The sequence below is a fragment of the Dendrobates tinctorius genome, unplaced genomic scaffold (assembly GCF_039654945.1).
Source record: "Dendrobates tinctorius isolate UK_male_01 unplaced genomic scaffold, ASM3965494v1 ptg000103l, whole genome shotgun sequence".
Lineage (NCBI taxonomy): Eukaryota > Metazoa > Chordata > Amphibia > Anura > Dendrobatidae > Dendrobates > Dendrobates tinctorius.
The window spans coordinates 34,183,991-34,203,696 of record NW_027361771.1 but is presented as its reverse complement, the minus strand read 5'-3'; the positions used below and the strand labels follow the sequence as shown (position 1 = coordinate 34,203,696).

General features: G+C 42.1%; 1 protein-coding gene across 1 annotated transcript in view; it reads right to left on the bottom strand.

Annotated features, from left to right (window-relative positions):
- LOC141100157 (uncharacterized) overlaps positions 1-19,706 on the bottom strand; it is a 111,063-nt gene that overhangs the window by 6,992 nt on the left and 84,365 nt on the right. The window contains exons 13-16 of the mRNA XM_073588435.1: positions 10,522-10,604; positions 10,345-10,420; positions 10,201-10,259; positions 9,504-9,609 (exon numbers count right to left, since the gene is read on the bottom strand). Of these exons, the coding sequence (XP_073444536.1) occupies positions 9,504-9,609; positions 10,201-10,259; positions 10,345-10,420; positions 10,522-10,604 (324 nt within the window). The remainder of the gene's footprint in view (positions 1-9,503; positions 9,610-10,200; positions 10,260-10,344; positions 10,421-10,521; positions 10,605-19,706) is intronic.

Below are 19,706 nucleotides of genomic sequence, written 5' to 3'. Positions count from 1 at the left end.
CCAGATTTTAAGTTTCTATGTAGCCAAATCCTATAAGTCCATTTACACAACATGATTTTCGTAAGCAAGCATTCCTAGGAGCGCTCATGTCACAATAATCGTGTAGTCTAAGCAAGCTGCCAATCACCCAACGAACAAGAGTTTAGCTTGTTCATTGAAGGAAATGATCTTTTGGTTTGCACAAAAGGTTATAGTTTTGGACAGCACATTGCTCTACACACAGCTGTGAATAAAGGCAATCCGTGTGCACGGAATGATGTATTACACATTGTTTAGTGTGCATCTGAAGCCAGGCCAGCTCATGTAAACAGGCTAATAGGTTACCTTCCCATGATGAATTTTTGGTAAGTATTTTACACTGCATATTTTTGTAAAAATGCATTAATTAATGGGTGCAAAAATGGTGCAGAAAATCTGTAACATCACAAACTCACCAAAAGCTCATCGTGTGAATGTAGCCTTAAACGACCGTCTACCATGTTGCTGGTTTGTGGTCAACAGTGCGCAGTCTAAATGTACTTTATGCTCTGTTCACATCACATTAAAAATATATGGTAGGAATGTATGACAAAAGTATACGCTGGCAGGTGGAATCAGTATAAGCAATGTGAAATACAGTTATGGTGCACAACTGCTTTATGGTAAATACAATCCAGACCACAACACTGAATTAACCCATTCCATTTTTAATCCTTCATGATTAGAGGTAGTTTCGGTTTTGCGTTTTCGATTTTTGCTCCCCTTCATCCCAGAGCCATAAGTTTTTCTTTTCAGTTAATATGGCCATGTGAGGGCTTGTTTTTTGTGGGACGAGTTGTACTTTTGAACGAAACCATGGTTTTACCATGTCATGTACTTGAAAACGGGAAAAAAATTCCAAGAAATTGCAAAAAAAAGTGCAATCCCACTTGGCTTTTATACTAGGTTCACTAAATGCTAAAACTGACCTGCCATTATGATCCTCCAGGTCATTACGAATTCATAGACACTAAACACGCCTACGTTCTGTTTTATCTAAGTGGCGAAAAAAAATTCCAAACTTTGTTAAAAAAAAAAAAAAATTTGCGCCATTTTCAACACCCGTAGTGTGTCCATTTTTGGTGATCTCAGGTTGGGTGAAGGCTTATTTTTTGCGTGCCTAGCTGATGTTTTTATTGATACCATTTTGGTGCAGATATGATCTTTTGATTGCCCGTTATTGCATTTTAATGCAATGTCGCAACGACCAAAAAACGTAACTCTGGAGTTATGATTTTTTTTTCCCGCTACGTTGTTTAGCGATCAGGTTAATCCTTTTTTTATTGATAGCTCTGGCGATTCTGAACGCGGCGATACCTAATATGTGTATGTTTGATTTTTTTATTGTTTTATTTTGAATGGGACGAAAGGGGGGTGATTTGAACTTTTATTTTTTTCTATTTTTTTTTTATATTTTTAAAAACTTTTTTTAAACTTTTGGCATGCTTCAATAGTCTCCATGGAAGACTAGAAGCTGCCACAACTCGATCGGCTCTGCTACATAGAGGCGATGAGCAGATCGCCATTATATAGCAAATTTACTCACTTGCTATGAGCATTGACCACCGGGTGGCGCTCATAGCAAGTCAGGAGTGAAAACCATAGAAGGAAACCTCTGATTGTCATGCCAACCCACCAGTGACCCGCGATCACGTGACGTGGATTTGAGAGCGTTTGACAGCGGCATTTAACGGGTTAATAGCTGCGAATGGATCGCAATTCCACCCACGGCTTTCCCGGGCACTTCAAAATAGCTGCCATGTCCTGTGAAAGATGTGGGCTCTCCGCCAAAGCCCACATCAAAGGGAGGGAGTCCGACGTTGGCGTAAATTTACGCCCAACATCGGAAAGGGGTTAAATTGAAGACAAATTTATTTTTTTTTTGAGGTGATAGAAATATTGGATGTGGTGATAGGTACCCATCAGCAGTATCTTGCCATTTTCTCAGGTGCGCTTGGATTATCATTGGACACCTCTTCAGTGGTGTTAAGGATTTATACAGATCAAATCTGCCGACAGGCTCCATCTAACCAACAAAATTTGCTCTGGATATGAATTATCCACATCTCCCATGTTTAACCCCTTCCTGACATCAGACGCACTATCCCGGTCCATGGGACCCAGGCCCCTATGCCCATGGACGGGATAGTACGTCTACCACGATCAGCGGCGCCCACGTGGTGAGCGGCCGGGTGTCAGCTGATTATCACAGCTGACACCCGGCACAATGTGTCAGGGGCGGTCACGGACCGCCCCCGACACGTTAACCCCTTGCACACCGCGATCAAACATGATCGCGGTGTACCGGGGGTTAAAGGGAAGCATCGGCAGGGAGGGGGCTCCCTCCGTGCTTCCCTGAGCCCTCCACAGCAGCGCAATGTGCAGCACTGCTGCGGGGGGCTCCTTTCCTGCAGGCCCCCGAATCCAAGATGGCGACGGGGGCCTTCGGGGGCCTGCAGGAAGCTGGCTTCCTCATGTCTGCAAAGCGCAGGCAAGGAGGAAGCCTTGTGCAGTGCCTGTGACAGATCGCTGATCTGTCACAGTGATCTGTGATGTGACAGATCAGCGATCTGTCACAGGACAGTGATGTCCCACCTGGGACTATTTAATAAAGTAAAAAAAAAGTGTTAAATAAATTTAAAAAAAAATCGCCAAATAAATTAGAAAAAAAAAAAAAAATTCCCCCAAATAAATCCATTTTTTAGAAAAAAAACAAACAAACAAACAATAAAGGTACACATATTAGGTATCGCCGTGTCCGTAACGACCCGCCCTATAAAACTGTCCCATTAGTTAACCCCTTTAGCGAAACCCTTAAAAAATAAAAATAAAAAACGAAGCAAAAAATAATGATTTATTATCATACCGCCAAACAAAAAGTGTAATAACGCGCGATCAAAAAGACGCATATAAATATCCATGGTACCGCTGAAAACGTCATCTTGTCCCGCAAAAAACGAGCCGTTACACAGCATCATCAGCGAAAAAATAAAAAAGTTATAGCTTGCAGAATAAAGCGATGCAAAAATAATTATTTTTTATATAAAATAGTTTTCATTGCATAAAACCGACAAAACATAAAAAAAGACCTAAATAAGGTATCTCTGTAAGCGTACTGACCCGAAGAATAAAACCGCTTTATCAATTTTATTGCACGCTGAACGGTGTAAACGCACCCCCCCAAAACAAATTCATGAAACGCTGGTTTTTGTTCATTCTGCGTCCCAAAAATCGGAATAAAAAGCGATCAAAAAATGTCACGTGCCCGAAAATGGTACCAATAAAAACATCAACTCGTCCCGCAAAAAATAAGACCTCACATGACTCGGTGGGTCAAAATACGGAAAAATTATAGCTCTCAATATGTGGTGATGCAAAAACTATTTTTACAATAAAAAGCGTCTTTTAGCGTGACAGCTGCCAAACATAAAAACCGCCATAAATAGTAAATCAAACCCCCCGTTATCACCCCCTTAGTTAGGAAAAAATAATAAGATAAAAAAAATGTATTTATTTCCATTTTTCCATTAGGGTTAGGGCTAGGGTTAGGGCTAGGGTTAGGGCTGAGATTAGGGTTAGGGGTGTGTTGGGGTTCGAGTTGGAGTTAGAATTGGGGGTTTCCACTGTTTGGGCACATCAGGGGCTCTCCAAATGCAACATGGCGTCTGATCTCAATTTCCTGCCAATTCTGAGTTGAAAAAGTCAAATGGTGCTCCTTCCCTTCCAAGCTCTGCCATGCGCCCAAACAGTGTTTTACCCCCACATGTAGGGTATCAGCCTACTCAGGTCAAATTGCAAAACAATTTTTGGGGTCCAATTTCTCCTGTTACCCTTAGGAAAATAAAAAATTGGGGGCAAAAATATCATTTTTGTGGAAAAAAATGATTTTTTTATTTTCACGTCCGAGCGTTATAAACTTCTTTGAAGCACTTGGGGGTTCAAAGTGCTCACCACACATCTAGATAAGTTCCGTGGGGGGCCTAGTGTCCAAAATGGGGTCACTTGTGGGGAGTTTCAATAGTTTAGGTACATCAGGGGCTCTCCAAACGCACATGACACCCGCAGACCATTCCATCAAAGTCTGCATTCCAAAATGTCACTGCTTCCCTTCCGAGCCCCGACGTGTGTCCATAGAGTATTTTTTCCCACATATGGGGTGTCAGCGTACTCATAACAAATTGGACAACAACTTTTGGGGTCCAATTTCTCCTGTTACCCTTGGGAAAATAAAAAAATTGGGGACTAATTGATCATGTTTGTGGAAAAAATACGATTTTTTTATTTTCATGCCCGGGCATTATAAACTTCTGTGAAGCCCTTGGGGGTTCAAAGTGCTCACCACACATCTAGATAAGTTCCTTAGGGGGTCTCGTTTCCAAAATGGGGTCATTTGTGGGGGGGTTTCCACTGTTTAGGTACATTAGGGGCTCTCCAAAGGCAACATGACACCCGCAGACCATTCCATCAAAGTCTGCATTCCAAAACGTCACTACTTCCCTTCCGAGCCCCGACGTGTGCCCATACAGTAGTTTTCTCCCACAAATGGAGTATCAGCATACTCAGGACAAATTGGACAACATCTTTTGGGGTCCAATTTCTCCTGGTACCCTTGGGAAAATAAAAAAATGGTGACTAAAAGATCATGTTTGTGGAAAAAATACGAATTTTTTATTTTCACGCCCGGGCGTTATAAACTTCTGTGAAGCCCTTGGGGGTTCAAAGTTCTCACCACACATCTAAATAAGTTCCTTAAGGGGTCTAGTTTCTAAAATGGTGTCATTTGTGGGGGGTTTCCACTGTTTTGGTACATCAGGGGTTTTCCAATCGCGACATGGTGTCCGATCTCAATTCCAGCCAAAAATGTCAAATGGCGCTGCTTCCCTTCCGAGCTCTGCCATGCGCCCAAATAGTGGTTTACCCCCACATGTGGGGTATCAGCGTACTCAGGACAAATTGCACAATAACTTTTAGGGTCCTGTTACCCTTGGAAAAATAAGAATTGAGGGTGAAAAGATCATTTTTGTGGAAAAAATATGATTTTTTAATTGTATGGCTGTATGTTATAAACTTCTGTGAAGCCCTTGGGGGTTCAAAGTCCTCACCACACATCTAGATAAGTTCCTTAGGGGGTCTAGTTTCCAAAATGGTGTCATTTGTGGGGGGTTTCCACTGTTTAGGTACATCAGGGACTCTCCAAACGTGACATGGCGTCCGATCTGAATTCCAGCATTTTGCATTGAAAAAGTCTAACGGTGCTCCTTCCATTCTGAGCTCTGCCATGCCGAAACAGTCGTTCCCCCCACATATCAGGTATCAGCGTACTCAGGACAAATTGCACAATAACTTTTGCAGTCCAATTTCTCCTGTTACAGTTGGTAAAATAAAAAAAATTGAACCTGAAGTATTTTTTTTGTGAAAAAAAGTTAGATGTTCATTTTTTTTTTAAATATTCAAAAAAATTCCTGTGATGCACCTAAAGGGTTAATAAACTTCTTGAATGTGGTTTTGAGCACCTTAAGGGGTGCAGTTTTTAGAATGGTGTCACTTTTGGGTACTTTCTATCATATAGACCCCTCAAAGTGACCTCAAATGTGATGTGGTCCTAAAAATAAAATGGTGTTGTAAAAATGAGAAATCGCTGGTCAACTTTTAACCCTTATAACTTCCAAAATTGTGCTGATGTAAAGTAAACATGTGGGAAATGTTAGTTATCAAGTTTTTTGTGTGCCGTATCTCTGTGATTTAAGGGCATAAAAATTCAAAGTTGGAAAATTGCAAAATTTTCAAAATTTTCGCCAAATTTCCGTTTTTCTCACAAATAAACGCAATGAAATTTTACCACTAACATGAAGTACAATATGTCACGAGAAAACAATGTCAGAATCACCGGGATCCATGGAAGTGTTCCAGAGTTATGACCTCATAAAGGGACAGTGGTCAGAATTGTAAAATTTGGCCCGGTCATGAACGTGCAAACCACCCTTGGGGGTGAAGGGGTTAATGCTCTTTACATTCGTAAAGGGGTGAAGGGGTTAAAACCATAAAAATCATCTAGAGTTGTTTTAGCGCTGGAGTATAGAGAAGATACTCATACTTATATGCAGTAACTATTTAAAAAAGAAAACCAGTCGCTCTAGTTAAAATACAGTGTCTTGGAGACCTTGTGTGATTATTTGCATACCTGGCATGATCTTGATCTAGGGTTATGCCTACACTGCCTAATGTTGGGGCTAATGGTTACTTTGCACACCACATATAAGATAACGGAGGAAAAAGTGCAAAGAAATAAGTGGGCAGAAAATTACATTGTCACCCTTTTCCCAGAAGAATTAAAGGTTTTTGCCACCTAATCTGAGAGCAGCATAATGTAGGGACAGAGACACTGATTCCAGCAATGTATCATTTATTGGGCTGCTTAGTGTAGTTTCATAAAATCACTGTTTTATCAGCATCTTATTATCAGAAGACTAGTAAACCTGCTGCCACGTAGCCCCACCATGCTCCCATGCTGGTTGGTATCTTTCTGCCTATGCACAGTGTACACAGAAAGCTACCAGTCCAGTGGTGTTGGCAGTGTTATGCAGAGCTCAGCATTCAGAGAAGTGCTTGATATGCAGCAGAGAAAAGAGTTTTAATAAAAAATGCAACAATCCCTGTAATACATGGCTTGAATCAGGGTCTCTGCCTCTACATTATGTGGCTCTCAGATGGGGTAGCAGACACCTGGTAATGGATTTCCTTTAACAAAATTATGTGATACAATGCTAGATATTATGACTTCTTCTTAAAAAGCTCCTATATTCTGCTGAAACGACCTTGCTCTATCATAAGAATGAATTAAATACTGAAAATATCCCAGAGAGATTAAAAAACCTGTGAAGCACGCCACTGTCCCATCCTTTCGATGACACTATGTTTTCGGTGAAACATGTCAAGGGTACATGTACTTGGTGTTTGGTTTTAAGGCTATCGCATTTGCCTCTCCATCCTTGTATGACACATCGGAGTGTCATCAAAAATACCTGTGATAAGCAACTGCTACTCTTATCAATCTAAATATTATTCACGTTGTATCAGAGGAAATACGATTATTTGATTCATACCTCTACTTATTTGCATCGTTTAGCATAATGAATTAAAAGTTACGTTTTATAACCGGTTAGCGTGGGTTACTATCTAGTGGGGCTTTGCATCTTAAGAATTACTCCAAGCATTACTGAAGAAAGATAAGGGAAGTTGTACTCGAAAATAAAAGACATCTTTTATTCAGTCATGCTCTATGCTAATGATTATTACACAAATTATTATTAAATATAATTCTTAATATACAGCGGGTGAAATAAGCATTAAACATGTCACAAACTTTCTAAGGAATTGTGTTCCTAAAGGTGCTATTCATATGAAATTCTTACCAGATGTCAGTGATAACCCATCCAATCTACACAGGCATAGAATTCAAACTATAGATATGCTGACATGAAAGAACCCCAAGGAAAAATATATGAATGGAATGTAAATTATAACTTTTAATGAAAATTGACTAAAAGGGATTAACAACAAACATAAAAGACATAGACACCACACTGAAAGTGCACCCTAATCTCAACACATGCCTACCAGCGGAGAGTGGCACCCTATATAGTCCTGCATGAATATGGCTTCCCTGCGCCTCAGCGGCTGTCCCCTTCTGCCCTGACAAACTTTCGATAAGACTATAGATAAGTGATGGCTAACAACCACTCACACCATCCAGGGATGAGCAGGGGATAATTTATCAGGACATCTGGGTAAAAATGAGGCATTATATGCGTGAAGAAGTGTTGGTCACTGAATGGGAGAGTGACTCAACATGCATAATCATGGCGGGGGTGCCATTTTGCGTGAACAATATAGGGTGCCAACCTCCGCTGGAAGGCAGGTGTTGAGATTAGGGATGCATCCACAGGGTGAATTTAGTGTGCACTTTCAGCGTGGTGCCTATGTCTTTTATGTTTGTTGTTAGTCCATTTTAATCAATTTTCATTAAAAGCTATATTTTACATTCCTTTATATATTTTTCTTTGGGGTTCTTTCATGTCTGCAGTCTTTACTTTGAACCTTCTCATTTCACTAGTGTACAAACTATAGGAGGTCCATAAACTAAGTTATGTGTAATAATGAGAAATTACACAGGAAAAAAAGTATTCAATAAAACGAGAAAGAGAGGTGTAAAAAGCCATGGAAAATAATGACACCAGCTGAAATCTATCAGTAATTAGAAAGCAATCCTGCCACTTGTCTCTCCTGATGGCCTATAAAAAGTGTCTAATGATTAAGGTGCCACACAAGAAACATCTTGTGGGTAAAACCAGTGAGCTGTCTCAAGACCTTTGCAACCTTTTTGATGCAAAACAAACTGATGGCATTGGCTACAAAAGAATTTCTACACTACTAAAGGTTCCAGTGAGCACTGTTGTAGCCATAATCCAGAAGTGGAAAGAACATAATTTCACCATAAACTGGCCATGACTAGGTACTACATTTGTTGTCAAAGAAAACTATAAGTAAGGAACTCACCCTCCACGGCCAATATACATATTCATCACGCAAGACTCCATTGCTGAACAAAAAGCAAGTTCAAGCATGTTTACAGTTTGTCCAACATTTAGGCAAGCCTATGAAATATTGGAAGAGTATAGTCTGGTCATATGAGACCAAAATTGAACTCTTTGGATGCCATAATACACACCGTTTTTGGAGACCAAAAGACAACATATCACCCCAAAAAACACCATACCAACAGTGACGTTTTGAGCTGCCAAACGTCGTATAATCGAAGACAGGATGAATTAGATACATTTTTCGTAAAAATCTGCTGCCATCTACCAGAATGAAGAAAATGAAACAAAGGTGGACATTTGAGCAAGACAATGATACCAAGCACACAGCCAATTAAACCTTCAATTAGTTTCAGAGACAGAAAATAAAGCTGTCAGAATGGCCCACCCAATCACCTGACCTGAATCCAACAGAAAAGTTATGGAAGGAACTAATATACAAACTTCATAGAAGGATCTCATAGAACCTTCAGGATCTGAAAAATGTTTGTGTGGAAGAGTGGGTCAAAATCACACCTGAGCAATGCATGCAACTAGTTTCTCCATACAGGAGATGTCTTGAAGCTGTCATCACCAATAAAGGCTTTTGTGCAAAGTATTACATGAATTTCAGTAAGCTTTTTCAATACTTTTTCCCTGTGACACTTCCCATTATTACACACAAATCATAGGTGTCCATAAATTAAGTTTATTTCTTTGCCTGTGTGGCTTGGATGGGTTGTTACCGATATCTGGTGAGAATTTCATGTCAATAGCCCCTTTAGATATATATTCACTTAGAAAATTGGTGACGTGCTCAATTGTTATTTCACCTGCTGTATATTTAATAGTTATACATTTTGTACCAAGGAATCTAATATAAAATTTGATCAACTTATTGTTACTTACCTGTGCCATTATCAACTAAAATGCCCTCCTCATTACACTGCTGATCACCTGTCACATAGGTCTCATCTTCTTTAATTTCCACTTTAATATTAGTCAGATCTTCATCCTAATTTAAAATTTGGATAAATAAGTACAATTCAGCAGATAACTGGAAAAGTCTAACAGTCCATTTACACAGGTCCATAGTCATGAACAAGCGCTTCTAGGAATGATTGTTCCCCATCAGTGTGTGTACAGATGCCTACAATCACACAGCAAACAAAAGAAACTCTTGTTCATTGGGAGGAAATATTTTTATGCTTGCTTAAAAATCACCGTTCTTGGCAGCACAACATTCGCTGCAAGGAATATAATGTTCTATTCACACAGAACAAAATTATTAGTGATCAGTCTGTGAGCCTAGATATGCGGTGAGCCTGGCTAATCAGGTTATTAAACCATCGCAGGTCGGTGTGCATATAGCCAATTGGCAGTCGTTTAATGGTCGCAGTCAACCTATCTAAATGCAGCGTTCCAGTGGTCGATTTCACACATCTGACGTTCACAGTCTGAGTATGGACCAAGAGATATATAAGGCTGTTGAGTCCGGGTCAGGTGACCTGTAGCCGTTCCAGACATCATGGTTCCTACTTAAACTGTAGAAGTCGGACTGTGGAACCGGCCTAAAATATAGTACACAACTAAAAAGCCTTTATACCTGATGATAACAAGAGGAATTGTGACAATCCTCTGGTGGGTTTCTCTCACTGGATACATCTGTAGGAAGCACAAAGAAATTTATGTTGTTGACCCTCAAAACTGATATTTGCAACGCTACGCATAAAAAGCTTCTCCTCCTTACTCCAATTAGCTCCCATGTACATCTCATCTTCTTCATCATCTACAACCTCAACTTTAATACCAAGCAGATCATCATCCTAAATGGAGAAGATAACAAGAAATCATTAATAAATGACTGTGGACTTATGGATCCCAGTGATGATATTGTAATAATTGATGAGCCTTCGGCTCCATCTACCTGGTCATTCTGATAGATACTGTGATATTCCTTTGGAAAATCCTGGGAATACAGAGGACTTTGGTTTCTTTTGATGGATCCATCTGTAAGAAACAATCACACAGTAAGTAAAGATTTTCTATATACCATGCTTAACCCCTTAATGACACGCTTTAAAATATGATCACACTATAAGTAGAGCAAAATTCCCCATAGCCTGACTGCTAACTTACATCCACGGCATAGGGGAAAGCTGTGACAGGGTTATCACAGCCCGTGATCACTGTGATAATCCTAGCAAAGCTCAGCGAAATGTGAAAAATACCCTTTACTGTTCAGAGTAGTTTAATCTCAGGATATGAAATTGAAATTAGACCAAGATCCAGCATAATTCAATGTGTAATGTGACTCCCAGATATTGCAGAACAGCTTCTAGTCAGAAGTGGAAAAGCAGTTCTGCAGTAGTCAGCAGTGGCCTTTACACGCTGAATGGAGCTGCACAGTGCATCTCTGTTCCATGTGCTTTCATCCAGCCATCGCTGGAGCTTGTAACAGCTGACCACTGGTGTGTTCCCAGACGTGGACTCCCACCAATCTGATATTTATGACCTGTCAAACACAGAGGTCATCAACATATTCTGATCGGACAGCCCTTTTAATCAAGTCAAACCTTTTTTTACCCATTACAGAAAAAATCTGAAACACTTTTTAGGAATGATTTTAACCCCTTCACGACCTTTGATGTACCCACACATCATGGTCGTGTAGGGGTTCCCAACCTTTGATGTATGGGTATGTCGTGACAATAGTGCGTGGCAAAGGAGCTGTGCCCGTGCGATTGCCGTAGAGAACTCAGCTTACGTGCTATAATATTAGATATATATTACTATTTCATGATATTTGTATCCTATATGTTCAAAATAACTTGAAATTGTTACTTTTAGTGTAATAAGTCTCCCACTAACTAGAATAGTATGATAAAAAGATGTAAAATAAAAGATGTAATAAAAAATGTACATTTAATCAGTGAGGTTAACCCCTTAACGACCGCCGATATGTCTTTTAACGGCGGCAGTTAAGGGTACTTATTCAGCGGCACTGAAAAATAAGGTTATAGTGCTCTCCCTAGCATCGGATAATCTCTGGGGTCTCGGCTACTGGGGGTAGTTGAGACCCCGGAGAATATGATTCAGGTCAGTTATTACCGTCCCCAGTGTTGCGATCGCCATAATTCACTGAATAACAATGACCGCAAAAAATATTTTTTTTTAAAAATCCAATTTCCCATTTATTTCTCTCTCCTCTTATATGATCTAGCACACCAGAGGAGAGAGAAATGGGGTCCCCCAAGCCCCCCGATCCCTGCGGTGCCCCCTGGTCCTTCCAGCTTTGTCCCCCAACCCTCAGCGCCTTCTTCCAGGAAGAAAATGGCGGGTGCATGCGCAGTGCGCCCCGCTGAGGTCTGCCGGCCGGCATCTGGCAACAATAGGAGATTTCTCCTATTGTTTCATTTTGATCACTGTGCTAGACCCTATCACAGTGATCAAAATAAAAAAAATAGTAAATCAAAACCCCCTTTATCACCCCCTTAGTTAGGTAAAAATAATAAAATAAAAATTTTATTTATTTTAATTTTTCCATTTGGGTTAGGATTAGGGATGGGGTTAGAGCTAGGGTTAGAATTGGGGCTAAAGTTGAGGTTAGAGCAAGCGTTAGGGTTGGGGTTACGGTTGTGGTGTGGAGGTTACGGTTGTGGGGTGAGGGTTACGGTTGTGGGGTGAGGGTTACGGTTGTGGGGTGAGGGTTACGGTTGGGGTGTTGGTTAGGAATGGGATTAGGGTAAAGGGAAGGGTTGTGTTAGGGTTGTTAGAATTGGGGGGTTTCTACTGTTTAGGTACATCAGGGGGTCTCCAAATGCGACATGGCACCCACCATTGATTCCAGACAATTTGGGGTTCAAAAAGTCAAACGATACACCCTCAATTCTGAGCCCTGCCATGCACCCAAACAGTGGTTTTCCCCCACATATGAGGTATCGGTGTACTCAAGAGAAATTTCACAACAAATTTTGTGGTCCATTTTCTCTTGTTACCCTTATGAAAATAAAAAAAGTTTGGGTCTAAAGTGAATTTTTTGTGAAAAAAGTAAAATGTTCATTTTTTCCTTCCACATTGCTTTAGTTCTCGTGAAGGGTTAATACACTTCTTGAATCTGGTTTTGAGCACTTTGAGGAGTGCAGTTTTTAGAATGGTGTCACTTTTGGGTATTTTCTGTCATATTGACCCCCAAACTCACTTCAAATGTGAGGTGGTCCCTAGAAAAAAGGTTTTGTAAATTTTGTTGGAAAAATTAGAATTCGCTGGTCAACTTTTAACCATTATAACGTCTAATAATAAAAAAAAAAATTATGTTTCCAAAATTATGCTGCTGTAAAGTAGACATGTAGGAAAAGTTATTTAGTATTAACTATTTTGTGCGATATGACACTGATTTAAGGGCAGAAAAATTAAGTGTGAAATTTTCAAAATTTTTGCCAAATTTCTGTTTTTTTCATAAATAAATGCAAGTCATATCAAATAAATTTTACCACTAACATGAAGTACAATATGTCACGAGAAAACAATCTCAGAATCAGCGGGATCGTTAAAGCGTTCCAGAGTTATAACCTCATAAAGTGACAGTAGTCAGAATTGTAAAAACTGGCTTGGTCACTAAATACCAAATTGGCTCTGTCACTAAGGGGTTAAAGTTGTAAAATTAATAATTAAAATGTTTATTAATTCTGCCTCCCAAAAATCAGAATAGAAAGCGATCAAAAAATGTGTGCACGAAAATGGTACCAATAAAAACTTGTCCCGCAAAACACAAGCCCTCACATGACTCTGTGCCTTTCTGGCAGAAACATACAAAAATTATGGCTCTCAAACTATAGCGATGCAGAAACTTGGTTTTGAAAAAAAAAGTGACTTTTAGTGTATGACAGAAGCCAAACATAAATAAAAGATATAAGTCTGATATCACCGACCCGAAGAATAAAGTAGTCTAATCACTTATACAACACAAGAAACAGCATAAAAAATAAATAAAACCAATTCTTGACCTGCTGTTTGTTTATTCTGTCTCCCAAAGATCACAGCAAGGTTCGGTTCACATTTATCCTGCGCTCTGCGCTGAGCGCATACACAGGCTACATATCTTAATCCCGGACATACGAGATACAGATGGAACCGATAGGAAATTCCCGATAATGAGGCAGAAGGAGGTACTGTGGACACTGTCTGGCCTATGATCCAGCAGTGATCGTCTCTTTAAGCCTGCATAAAAGTGCAGTCAGGCCACAATTTTGAGCGCCTCTGAAAAGAACGACACCACTGAACAGAAGCCAGACAGAGTCCAGAGTAACTCGGCTGCCTCATTATAGTGAATGTATCTGTCACAACTCTGTTGTCAGAATACCTGGCTCTAGGGGCTCCTTCCCTGTTCCTAAAGCTAGGGGCGCCCTAGCTATCCCTGCTCCCCACATTACTTCTGATGGTGAATAGGCCAGGATCCTATATCTGTCACCAGGGGCGTAACTATAGCGGTCTCAGCTGCGACAGGGCCCGGCCTGCTTAGAGGCCCATCCGTTCACCAATAGTGAAGGAGAAGGACCCAACCATGTGACCCAAAGGGTGGCAACACCGCAGGAGTGATCGGAGGAGGGAGTGTGTCTGCCCAACTTACGGACCTGATGTCTCGTGACATGACTGATGGTGAGCTGGTAGATAAGACGACTGGAGCAGACCTAGGGTTAGAGGGTAACTGGTGGGTGCACTCGGCTGATGGGGGTGACTCAGACTCTGGGGGTGACTGTGGCTCTAAGAGAAAGGGAGCACAGAGTAGATGAGCTGGAGAAGGAAGTATCTGAGCTCAAAGGTCACCTGTCATCGTGGCAAATTCTGAATAAGACCCTCAGAGAAGAGGTAGAAGTGCTCAAAGAAACAGTACAAGGTCTTCTGCGGGAGAAGGTGGCGGACGAAGACTTGCAGCAGCCGAGCCCGAGTGATAACAAGATGGAGCTGCCAGTACCCATCTTGGCAAAGGGTCACGAGGAGGGTAAATCTCATGAAGATTTTGAGCTTAGAGCTGAACATGACAGTCACCCGGGCGGGACAACTGTAAACCTGTAGCCATCTGTCCAGGAAGAGAGCGAGCCCAAGATCTTCAAGTGCATGATCGAGGTACCCGAAGACGTGCAAGAAGCCTGTACCGGTGAAGGTGTGCATGAGGCTTTTAAAAAGGTGGTCCAAGCATGTAGTGTGAACTGGGCACCAGAGACAAAACAGCTGGTGGTACTATCAACCAGGGAAGACACAGCAAAGCAGGTAGCTGTCCTGACAGATATGCATCTGCAATGTCTCCATGCTAAACAGATGTTCAAGGGGAGTAATCTGAAAGCTGCTTGATGCCTAGAGCTGGCAAGGGAAGCTAAGGATCGGCTAGGTTTGGGGGAAGATGTAATTCTGGTACCCAAATATCTGATCGGGAGAGTCGTTGTAAGGCTCGGGAAAGTGATGCAAGACCTTGTAAATATCTCCGGTGTGGCAAGGGTGAGGATCCCTCCTGATGGTGAAGTCCCGGTATCCGGTGAAAAGGGCATGATTCCCATCACTGTGGTTGGCTCCATGGAAAGCCTGAGGAACTTCAGGATGCTCTTGGAGTATCGAGAGACATACCTGCAGGAGATGGAGCAGTTGAGACTGGACCGACTGCAGATCAATAAAAAGATGGTGAACATCAGATGGCGGCAGCCTTCAACCCAAGATATAAAGACCTGAAGGGTTTCTCCAAATAGTGACATAGCAGATAGCGGAAGACTGTCAGCAGGGCAAGGACATCAAAAATCTGCAAGGGGCAGTTCTACTGGCGGTACGAAACTGAGAGACCGTAGCTCCTGTGACATACTGAATGGGTCAGACTCAGGTCAGACAGTTGACGCGTCTGTAAGTGGGACTTCTGACTGTACCCACCGGGAAAACGGGCCAGTGAGATAAAGGTTGGGGGTCGGACCGCACTGCAGAAATATCAAGACAAAGCAGGGTCCAGTGACACAGTTGGACGCGGACTTAAGGCCCAAAGCTCAACGCCGACATAAGAACCACTGGGGGCGGGGGAGGCTTACTAGTTTAACCCTGAAACAGGAAACGACCAAGTCCAATAATGCATTGTTCACAGAGAGGGACTATGGCTCGGGTGCTGACGCTCACAGACAACTGGTAGGGCAAGGTGACAGGGGTGCCTGGTCTCGAGACCCCTGGGTGAGGTCATGTGTTCAACCCCACAAGTTTGAACAGATGGGGGAGGTATGTGGTGCAGTGACTGCTGTGACAGCTAGGGGGCACTGTATGGGTCATGCACACAGGCATATCCATTGTGGTAAAGGATATAGGATGAATGCCAGGATGGTAAATGACCGTTATGTATCCCAGAAGGTGTGGCCCTGGGATGGAGGCTTGATCATGTGCTAATCAGCAGAAGTACTGCTGAGGTTTTGTTACAGTGTCAGGGAGAGCCTCCAGGTGGCTGGTGAGACGGGTGGAACCAGTCACCTACAAACCCACCCAGGGGTGTGTGGCTAAAAGCCCATATTAAGCATGTATGTGAATGGCTGGGTTAGGACCTGCAATGAGGTTATAGCCATGTTATCCGGTGGGCGTGGCTACGGACCATATAAGGTGACCAGAGCAGGTCACATGAGAGATTGCCTGGATCTGATTGGAGCACGTGTGGAAGGTCCCGGAAGGCCGACGTGCAAGTGGGTCTGCTGCCCTCCTGAACAGCACATGCTGAGGCCGCGGACCTTGTGAGGCCTGTGTATATTGGCCTGTTTGTGTGGGACAGTCCCCAGGAAGGAATGGACGTCCTGAATGAGAAGCAGCTACGAGGTAACCCCAGACAGGGGGATATAACTGTGAGGCTATAGAGCCTGGTTGCTGGACATTGCACAGCCTGTGTGACCACAGGGCTGAGAGAGTGAAGCCCTGTGATGAACATTCTTCTGCTGTGATATAAGACTGTTGCTGCTTATGGTTTATGCCGTCTAATAAACCACATGGACCGATTTATGTTGAAAAACCCGTGCCTGGCGTGCTTAATCCGCTGCCGAGTGAGTGTCCCTCAACATGAATAACAAGCGCTACCTTACAATGGATAAATAAAATACAAAACATACAAATATGCACTCACAGACAACAGAGAGGTACACCAGGCAGAAAAGGAAGGAAAACTAAAAAAGGAAAGGATTAGGATTTGCACACAGCCACAACACCAAGCAACAGTCACAGGTCAACATTCCAACATTCCAAACATCTCTACTAACAACTGACCTCTCCACTTCACATCTGGCAGTACAAGTCTAACACTGGCAATCCAGATTACCAGAGGCCAGTATATGTAGGAGAGAGGACTGGCCAATACCGAACAGCTGAGATTATCCAAACAGGAAGGCTTCAGGGTCACTAAGCTGAATAGTTTAACCCCTGCACTGCTAACAGATACCTGTATCATTTAACATGAGAGAAGTGCTTCTAATCCCTGCAGAAGTAGGGTGAAATCAGACACTGCGGCCTTCTGGCCCCTTTCTATTGCGGTAAACCAGTGCCAGGATCCCTCAGTGGTTTCATCTGAATCACATCATGCGGAGATTTAGATGAAAACCTTCAGCGTAGAGCACAGGATAAATGTGATTCAAAATGTTATGTAAAATGTTCCTAATAAAAGCTTCAACTCAATCCACAAAAAAGTAAGTCCTCACTCACATCCATCAATGGAAATATAGGGGACTTCCACATTACTTGTAGCATAAAGGCTCTGGAAAAGCGCTATGCTCTTTGCCCCTCAAAAGAAATTGAGGAAATTCTGCGCTCCCAAATCCAAATCCCTTCTGAGCCCCACAGTGTACCTAAACCACACTTTGTGTCCACATGTTTGACATTTCTGTAGCGGTGAGAGCCCGCTTAATTTACAAGGTGTTTGTCACCACAAGCACTAGCTGGGCCCAATGTACTGGTCACTACAATGTATGGGCACTACAATGACAGATTTGCAATTTTCACTCACATTGCTGTTTGTTTCTGGAAACCAACCATGAAGTCAAAATTGCCACTACATTTGTAGATAAGTTCCCATAGAGGTGTAATTTCCAAAATGGGGTCACTTTCAGGTGGGATTCTGCTCGCCTGCCTCATAGGGGCTCGGTATTTGGAGTCGGCAAACTATTCTACGAAAATTTGTTCTCCAAGAATCAAATAGCACTCCGTCCTTCCCGAGCCTCGCCGTGTGGCTAAGCAGTAGTGTACATCCACATATGGGGTATTGCCATGTTCAGCAGGTATTGTGTGACAAATTTTGGTGCCATTTTTAACCATTTCCTCGTGTGAAAATGTAAAACAAATTTTTTGTGGTAAAATTGTAATTATTTTTTCTTCACTGCCCAATGGTATAAAATTCTGTGACACACCTCTCTTGTCAAAATGATCACTGCACCTTTACATTAATTCATTGAGAGATGTAGTTTGTGAAATGGGGTCACTTATTATGGTTTTTGCAATTCTTACACCTCAGGAGGTCTGACAATATCATATGGCACCCTCAAACCATTCCAGCAAAATCTGAACTCCAATATGGCACTTCTTCTCAGCTTTGCATTGTGCCTCAAAGTAGTTTTTGACCACATATGGGGTATTGGTGTACTCAGGAGAAATTGTGTAACAAATCGTTTTGTTTTTTTTTCCTATTATCCTTCTTGAAAATTGAAAACTTCGGGCTAAAGCAATATTTTATTGGAAAAAATGGTAATTTTCCAAATGTTATACAATTCTGTGAATCGCCTGAGGGTTAAAAAACATAATAATAATTTTTATTTATATAGCGCCAACATATTCCGCAGCACTTTACAATTAAGCGGGGACATGTACAGACAATAAATTCAATACAAGTTAAGACAATTCAAACAGTGACATTAGGAGTGAAGTCCCTGCTCGCAAGCTTACAATCTACAAAGAAATGGGGGGGGGGACACAGTAGGTGAAAAGTGCTTGTTATTTCAGGTCTGGCAATTATAATAAATAGAGATTTTCATATAAAAGCTGCATGATCCGGTCATCAGCCCGTGTGCTTAAGTGCAATAGTCAAGTATCAAGTGCAGTTATCGTGTGCATGGAGGGTGTGGAGACAGATGAATAGTAGGGTGCAGATTCAGAATAATATTTGGAACGAGGGAACAGGGCAAAGTTAGTTTACTGAGTAGTTGATGTGGTAGGCTTGTTTGAAGAGATGGGTTTTCAAAGCGTGGTTGAATAGGTCGGGGCTAGGTATCAGTCTGATTGTCTGGAGAAGTGCATTTCAGAGAGCTGGCGCAGCATGAGAGAAGTTTTGGAGACGGAGGTGCGAGGTTCGGATTACGGGGGATGTTAGTCTTAGGTCATTTGTAGAACGGAGGGCACGTGTAGGGCGATAAGAGATGATATAAGGCGGTGCAGAACTGTGGAGAGCTTTGTGGGTGAGAGAGATGAGTTTATACTGGACCCTGCAGCGAATAGGTAGCCAGTGTAATGACTGGCACAAGATGGAGGCATCGGTGAAGAGGCTGGACAGAAATATGACCCTGGCTGCCGCATTCAAGATGGATTGGAGAGGAGGAAGTTTGGTAAGAGGGAGACCGATCAGAAGAGAGTTGCAGTAGTCCAGACGAGAATGAATAAGAGCGACAGTAAGAGTCTTAGCAGTTTCAAAGGTGAGAAAAGGTCAGATTCTGGAGATGTTTTTAAGATGCAGGTGACAAGAGCAAGTGAGTGATCGGATATAGGGAGTAAAGGAAAGTTCGGTGTTGAATATGACCCCAAGACAGCGGGCATACTGCTGTGGAGTAATGGTGAAACCTCCAGGGCTATTTCGATGTTACTTAGAGTGAGGTTAGTAGAGGGGAGAAACCCAAGAAGTTGAGTTTTGGGGAGATTTAGTTTCAGATAGAGGGAGGACATGATGTTAGAGACAGCAGACAGACAATCCTTGGTATTTTGAATTAGGGTAGGGGTGATGTCAGGGGACGAAGCGTATAATTAGGTGTCATCAGCATAGAGATGATACTGGAACCCAAATCTGCTGATTGTTTGTCCAATACGGGCAGTGTATAGAGAGAAGAGGAGGGGGCCTAGGACGGGACCCCG